We start from the raw sequence: 8,298 nt of genomic DNA on the forward strand, positions 1-8,298 counted from the left end.
GTGGGCACGGATCCTATCCTCCATGTGTCGCCACTCTATCCGAGCGCGAGAGTAGGCATACTCCGAACTCCATCGATCACAATGGAGGTATCTGTAAGAAGGGGAGAGTGGTACTGCGACTAAGATATGCAAGAACACAAAGAGCAACACCTCCAGGCTGGAGGCCACGACCTCCTAGACTGGTCTCTATGGCCTGAGCCTCCAAGCTCCATCCTAGCCAAGGGCCAGAGGTGGGTGAGCACATCGGTGATGCGGAGTCCATGAAGATGGTGTGAAAGCTCAACTGCCTACCCTTGGATGGTGGCAGCCACCAACTCTGAGCCCCAGTCCGTCTTCGGGGTTGCACGGGTTGCACTCAAAGGAAAAGAAGAGATCATCGCGCCACTCTATGTCGTAGAAGGTCTGGAGTGATGAAACACCACACATATCCGAATGGGTGCTACTATCTCCTCAAAAAGATCTGTCCCTTCCACCGGAAGACATCAGAAGAAACTGTAATCCACAGGGAGCCCCAAGATCTTGGGGGCCCCACCTGGGAGCTTTGGCGGGAAAGCCCTCACCGGGGAAGCAGTGATGGTCATCTCAACCGGCTTCGAGAATCTCTGGGACATCTTTCACCTGGCATATATGTTGCACTCCTCCTGAGGAATCTCTTGGACATCTTTCACCTTCTCAATGTCAATTTTATCGACATTGACCTGGCGAGGCTCTATCAAATTGCCCGACTGCTCAATTAGGTGAAGATTGCAATGGCAATACACCAACCACTCCAACTGAGTAGTAGACAATCTGTTCCCCTTCTTTGTATGGAAGAGGGCCCAAGTGCCCCAGTTCCTCTCTGAAGCTGTGTCTCTCACATGACAGCAATCTGTCTACCAAATGCGTGGCTGGCATTCCGACACACTACTAACTAGCCGCTCATCCTCCAAGCGTCTCATAAGCTCCACGTCGCCTCTTGTCCATTTCTAAACGTAATCTTGCCATCCGTCTTCCAACTCTTCATTAACATACTACGCCTCACTCCGCCAAAGAGGATGCAATATGTGGCCAACCGTGTGGATTGGTCTATGGAACCAATCCCACCGGTCGTTCCAAACCCATCAAATGTCCTCAACCTTGAAAATTAGCCATGAATGATCAAAGCTCTTAGCTAAAGCCTAAGATACAAGTTACAACAAGAAGGCAAACTAGTGGGAAGTTGGAACTTGGCATGTTGAGTACCTCTCATCTGTCAAGAGAATGCATCAATCAAGAGCCTCTCCAATCCGGGCCATGAACTCGTACAAGGGTCCAAGAGTGTTGCCCTCCATGTCAGTGATGTGAAGAATACTGTAGATTGGTTGAAGAGTGCTCACCAAAGCCTCTGCCTCCTTGCATCACTTTGCGTGCAAAAGCAACTGCCTTCCAATGTTCATGCTCCTCCTAGCTCATCCATTCTCGGCAGACCACTGTGCGCATGAGTCCATGTCAGACTCTGACTACCCTTTCAACCACAATGAACATATCTGCAAACCTAGTTTGTGAGGACTTCTCAAGCTCAAGGTCACTATTCGCATGATACATTACCAAGATCTTAGGCCTCTTGGTAACAAGCTTCACCAAGCTACGCACAGGGTCAAAGATGTCAGCAATCCACCCAATCTTTCCAAGATCGTCAATGAGCAAGTCTAGGCTATGGAACTCATCCTATAGCATTCGTCCCATAGAGACACAATTGCTACCATTGTCAGCGACCACCTGCACTATGTTCTCGAACGCGTGAGCATATAAACTCTCCTCTCACCAATGTCCCAGGCACAGATGCATCAATGGCACACAAAAACATAGTACCCTTGCACGAGAACACCAAAACATTGTACACATTCCTCTTGCGTATATCTAATCACCCATCACATAACAATGTGCAACCATACTTGGTCCAAGTGGCTTTTAATGGCTCCATCTCCACCTCCACTTCTTGTTGCTCTCTTCTAAGCTCTTTAGTGCGCAAAGTCTCATAGAAGGGTCCCTCCCACCCACATCCAATGCGGCTAATCGCCCTCATGGCCTTTTTCCGTCGTGGGGTGTGCACAATATGAAAAGGCAAAGCACATGGGATAAAAAGCCTAGTGAGTTCCCTAGTTGCATCATTAATTGCCTACTTTTGCATGCTTGCTTGAATTCTTGCTCTCTTTAGAGAGGCTCTAGATTCTACAAGCAAAGGGCTTCATGTTGTTGTGGAAGTGGAACTAAATCCTGCTTGGCTATGTGCATCTTCCTCTAAGTCCAACTGTGTTCTCTTTGATGCATCACATGTATCCTCACTAGCCTCAATATCCTCAGGCAGAGGCCCACAACCACATCCTACCAATTGTTGTCTTTTCCACTCTTGTAGCTCGGCTATGATGTTTGCAGGTACCATTTGCATGCACCAATGTCTTCCGCGATTAAACCTGAAAAATGGACCTTAACACAGATTATGGTACCTCCTGAACAAACTCCACAAAAATTACATTTCCACTTTTGGGTGCCTGAACCACCATATCTTGATACATGAGTAACATGGGCCCACATGGCATCCCTAGTGCGAGGCATCTTGAAAAAGACATGGCAAGATTGGCACCCTAGCATGAAAACCCCCAAATTTCAAAATCTAAAATTTTTTTTGCAAAATCGAAGAAAAAAGACACAAATCAGCACAACCAACCTGCGAGATAGTGGACACAGAAGCTGAGAAGTGCGGGAGAAGCTGGAAGGGGCTGATTTTAGCAACGCAGGATCTCCTTCATTGGTTTTCACATGCGCAGGTAGACGAAAAGAACTCTCTGGATTTAAAAAACACCTAAATCATACTGCTAACATCTGAACCTAAATGAAATGTGTTTCAGTCGAATGAAACGTTTCGTTTCAAAAAAACTGAATGAAACACATTTCATTGCAACTATGCAACAAAATGTGAAAATGCATGACAAGATGTAGCACAAGTACAACCAAGCATAAAAGTAAGCTATTTGCTATCACGCAAAGTGTCAATCAACCAACAAGGTACATTTCTTGTCTCACGAATAGCTACATGTTCATTATCTAATGCATCGCCCAAGGTCTCTATGTGGCATATCAAGACCAATTTGAGTAGTGTTAGGTGGCTGAATTTAACATGATGTGATGGCTGTAAACAAGCCAAAGTAAACTCTACATCATCAATATGTGACTCAAATAAAGGCAAGAATGTATCAACGACATCTTCTGGTCCTATTGATGGCTGTTTTTGACATGAAAACAATGGCTGAGATGCAAACTCATCAAAGATAACATCGCAAGACACAATAATTTTGCCTGTAGTGGGCACATAAAGTTGATACCCTTTGCTTTCACAATTGTAGCCAGTAAAGATACATTTAATGGCCTTTGCATCAAGTTTATGTCTTTATTATGTTGGTACATGCACATAAGCTAGACAACCAAAGACCCTTATATGAGTAAGCACTGGGATTCTGCCATTCCACGCCTCATAAGCTGTCATAGATTTCAAGGCTTCAATGGGACAGTGGTTCAGCACATAGTTGTCACACATGACTGCCTCAAGCCAAAATCTACTTAGTAAATCCTTGCTTTTAAGGATACACCTAGCCATCTCCATAAGAGACCGTTTTGCTAAGGAGTATAAGGTGTAGCACATTGATGAGATATGCCACGAGACTGCATAAAAGCTATGAACTCATTGGATAAATATTCCCCCCTTCAATTTATACGCAAAGCAACAAGTTTATGGCCACAAGCATTTTCAGCCAAGGGTAAAAAAGCACGGAAGAATGCAAACACATCTGATTTGGCTTTCAAGCCATACACCCAAGTGAACCGAGTGTTTTGTCATCAATGAAAGTGACAAAATATAGATGTCCCCCAAGAGATGGAGCCTATATCGGGCCACAAACATCACTATGTACAACTGCAATGAACGTGTAACTCGCACAATGACATCTTTGGGAAAAGAATGTCGATGCATCTTCCTAAGTAAACAACCCTCGCATACATGCTTAGCAGGGAGCTGCAAAGGAGACAGCTCGTGAACCATGTTATACTTTTGCAAACACATAAGAGATGGAAAATTAAGGTGACCAAACCGAGCATGCCACAACTCAATGTCACGTAAAACTGTACGGGTAGAGACAGCCATAGCATCATGAGACTCTTTGTATCCTGTCATACATATCTACAATGTACCAGACATGACAATAGAAGCTACAACTCGACACTCATGAAATAAGCAACAATAATTAAAAAACTGAACTTTAAACCTAGTTTTAGCAAGTGCAGATATAGAGATGAGATTCTTATACGAATTCCAGGTCAGTGTTGCCAGGCGTTTCTGAAACGGCAGGTATGAAACGGGTTTCATACGTTTTGAAACGTTTCATAAAAGGTAAGAAACGGGTAGAAAAAGGTTTCATACAAAATAGAAAAAGTATGTATATTTTTAACTTGAAATATACAAAAGAAAAAACTGTTGACATAACTCATAAGAGACTACATTGAATTCATTTCAATAAAAACAAAATACATGTAAGATATGATGATATCACAAATCACGTGGGTGATGACTAAACAGAAATCAAAAGGATCACCACATGGGTGATGAGTCATGACTCAAAATCCAAGATCAAAATAAATAACATGTCCAAAAATAAAATGATGCTGGCAGTTGCTAGCTGCTATCTGCATGCTCATCCTCATCTGCATCCTCATGCTCATCCTCATCTACAGGCGGGCTGACACGAGCTTTGATTCGATGGCAAGCTAGCACACAAAATGGCGAAAAAGTACAGGCTGCCGCCACTGGGAAACGCACACAGAAAAGGTACGAAACAATTCGATGTGTCGGGCTGTAGCGTATTAAAATATTCATGATGAATAAAAAACGCGTTTCGTACAGGACGAAACGTTTCGAAACGTTTCGTACGTTTCAAACCTGTACGAAACGCGTTTCCATGCAACACTGTTCCAGGTACATACAATGTGTCATGTAGAGTGAAAATGTCGCCATTGCATATTGTCAAATCTACATTCCCAATGCCTTGAATGGGATACGATGCATTATTAGCGCACATGACTGTACCACCCTTAGGTGCATCCTATAAAGTAGCAAACAACGTCTTACATGAAGTGATGTGCTTTGTAGCACCGCTATCAAAGTATCAATCACCATCAGAAACTGACATACAAGAAGAAGGCATAAATGGAGTACATGTGACAAGCAATGCATAGCCATCATGAGCCAAGTTGGCCTCTTCCTTAGTGCCATCTGTGGTAGCAGCCAAACCACGCTTTCTGCATTCTTCAATGACATGTCCAAGTTTTCTGCAATAGTTACGTAGTTTCTTTTTGTCCCCACCCTCTTTTGATGCAGGAGGATCTAAACGGGCTAGTGCCTTGCCCTTAGGCTAAGCACTAGAAGATGTCCTAGATTTTCCTTTGACACGAAAAGAGACAGCGTATGCATGATCTACAACCCTACCACTCTGTCATCTCAATACACTTGCATCAGTGAATCATTGGACATCTCATAAGGTTGCCTTTCAGTGGACATTGAGGGTTTGCAGTGCATTGTGTAGCGACATTTGCTTGGGAAAGATTGTTAGTTTGCCCCGTCAAGCTTGTCCTCGGCAGAGAGCATCCCAAATACATCATTATTAGCCAACACTCAACACTCCTTTGCAAAGATAAGAGTACACACAACACTCAACACTCCATATACAAAGATAAGAGTACACACAATAAAAAGGTACTTAACCAAATACATACTAGGGTTCTCTATAGTGTGAACCCAACTAAATGAGCTGGCGCTATAACTATGCCAGTCTCTAGAATGGCTGTCACATAGCCTGTCATCCCACTGGCCGCATATCACCCATGATCTCACCAACCATGCCAGTGGTGTAAGTGTGGGGCCTATCCCCCAAGCGGGTCATCAGTGTCCGCCGGCTTACTAGATGAGCTCGATATCTCAACATCAAAACTATTCCATGTGGGCATATATGATGAATCATATACTCGTTGCAAAGAATTTATAGATATATGTGTCTGGTGTTGAGTTAAGACTTGTTGGTCTCGCACCTAGAGTTAGCACATCAAGGGGATCCACTGTTGAAACTAGTGATTCGGGTTCTAGTGGAAGTGCACCACCTACAGCTGTCCCTTCTATATAGGAACAACTCAAATGGGATGCTAAAGATGCGCAAGCTCATGCATTGATTGCTCTCTCATGTAAACGGTAAGGCATTCCTTATATCCATTCATGTACTTCAGCTAAGGCTACATGGTATATACTTGTCTCTTTGTATCAGATCCGCGATGAAGCTCGTGTAGCTTATCTCCAAAAAAAGCTTGACACGGAGCATATAATTGAGGGTGTTTCTATGGATGGGTTTCTCACCCGTATTAAGGATTTGCAAGAGCAATTAATCTATATTGATGAGGTGATACCTCACAGTCCACTTGTTTCTACAGTTCTCAATGGTTTGCATGGATCCTGTCAAGGATTTGCTACCACTCTTTGGCTCTTGACGAAGAGAAATTCAGATTTGTAGACATTTGATGATTTGGTAGCTCTCTTGTTCCAGGAAGAGCAATCCTGGTCCAACCAACCGGAACAACATGACTCCAGGAAGCGGCCTCCGATTTCCAACAAAAGTGTCCACCAAGGGATGGCTTCCCCTTCTATGTAGCAGCTACCTAACACAACCTTTTCTATATCTAACTTCCAACCAACAACAAAATAGGCCTCAAACTGATGAATCCATGAGTACAAAGTTGTGGGGTCGAGTTTACCATTATACTTAGTAAAATTCAATCTTTCGTGAAGGTGAGTCAAAGAAGTAGCTGGTACCGGCCTTGGACTCGGTGATACATGCTCAGCCCCCCTATAAGTTTTCCATGGTTTGAGCAACATGGAGGAAACAAGTAATTGGAGAAGTTGTTTACCAATCTTTCTGATTCTTGATACATTTTGATCAGTTGATAGTATAAATTCTTATCATTCCTTTGAGCCCAATTAATCTTCAGCCCAACCTAATCTTATTTGTGAAGAAGGAAGACAATTGTGTCTGAATTGTAAAGCTTTAGACCAAATCATCATCAAGAGTGAGTTTCTTAAGCCTCAGACAAAACAAAATGCCACCTAGATACATGATCAGCGTCCATCTCACACTATGCACATACACCTCAAACTACCCAAGAGCAATCCCACTGCATACAAGGCAACCTATGAGCTGCAAAACCCACTCAAGCAACTTCCTGGACACCACTTACAAGACCGCTAGTGTTGTATGCACTTACTCATGCGTAAATTCTTCTAGCCCACAACAAGCAACACACAATTAGGATCAACCTTCAATCCACTCGTCCATGTTTGTCTCCAAAACTACACAAGGTTCAAACATGCTCCATCCACCCGGGCGAGGCAGGGAAGCAGATGGTCACAACCACGGAGGTCACGGGGAAGAGACGGTCGTTGGAAAGCCGGCCTGCGGGTGTGAAGCCGGAGCTACACGCTTCCATCTAGACATGCATGCATGCATTCAAATCAAACAAGCACGAGAGCAAGAAACAAGAACAAAAAGAGAGTTCGAAAAGGCTTTGCAAGGAGCATATAAGGACCATAAATCTATACCCTAACCCTAACTGTTATTGCAATTTGATCATAGCTCTTGTGATTAATACGTTGTTTTAGATCTAATCGAGAGGAAACCTTTTCGCTGGCGGTTTTGGAGTCGAGTGCGAGCAGCGCGTATCTGGTGGCCTTGACGAGCTCCGACGCGGTCTTTGGCTTGGAGGGCTTGAAAAACGAGAAAGAAGACATGGTGTGCTTGGATTTCTAAGAAAGATGCTCTTTACTCACTGGTAGTAGTGGTCTGCACACCACATGAAAAAAGCGTTGGCCGCTCGTAAAACAAAAAACCACCCCCCCCCCCCCCCCCCCAAAAAAAAAAAAAACAAAACAAAAAAACAAAAAAAACAAGAACTTTAAAACACCTCTAAAAGTAGTTAGGCTTGCAATTTTTAAAGGGAAGTGGTGCTAAATATATATTGCACCCACAACGTTTTGTGGGTTGGGTTGTAATTAATTAGATTGATTTTTTTTTAAACCTTTGGTAATGGGAACGCTGAAGAGTGCATGCGCCAACAACACGTGTCACTTAATTTCCTTTCTAGATTGATCGTTTATTTCGGCTTTTTATTTGTATGTGTGATTTGTTGCATGCCCTTCACGTCTTATGTGGTTCGACATTGTGCTGTTAAATCTTTTCCTTATGATGTGCA

The 8,298-nt window shown here is 43.4% G+C and overlaps 1 protein-coding gene across 4 annotated transcripts in view; it reads right to left on the reverse strand.

Moving 5' to 3' along the window:
- The window catches only part of LOC147608661 (Mo25 family protein), a 94,808-nt gene extending 86,861 nt beyond the window's left edge, over window positions 1-7,947 (reverse strand). Inside the window, exon 1 of one of the 4 annotated variants that reach the window (XM_086788259.1) lies at window positions 7,727-7,947. In XM_086788259.1, coding sequence (XP_086644385.1) covers window positions 7,727-7,837 — 111 coding nt within the window. In that variant the 5' untranslated portion in view covers window positions 7,838-7,947. The remainder of the gene's footprint in view (window positions 1-7,726) is intronic. The other 3 variants (XM_086788261.1, XM_086788260.1, XM_086788262.1) reach the window with 3 other exon arrangements.
- Window positions 7,948-8,298: the final 351 nt, after the last annotated feature.

This window comes from Cibotium barometz, chromosome 52 (genome assembly GCF_041138505.1).
Source record: "Cibotium barometz isolate CiBa-2024 chromosome 52, ASM4113850v1, whole genome shotgun sequence".
Taxonomy (NCBI): Eukaryota; Viridiplantae; Streptophyta; class Polypodiopsida; order Cyatheales; family Cibotiaceae; genus Cibotium; species Cibotium barometz.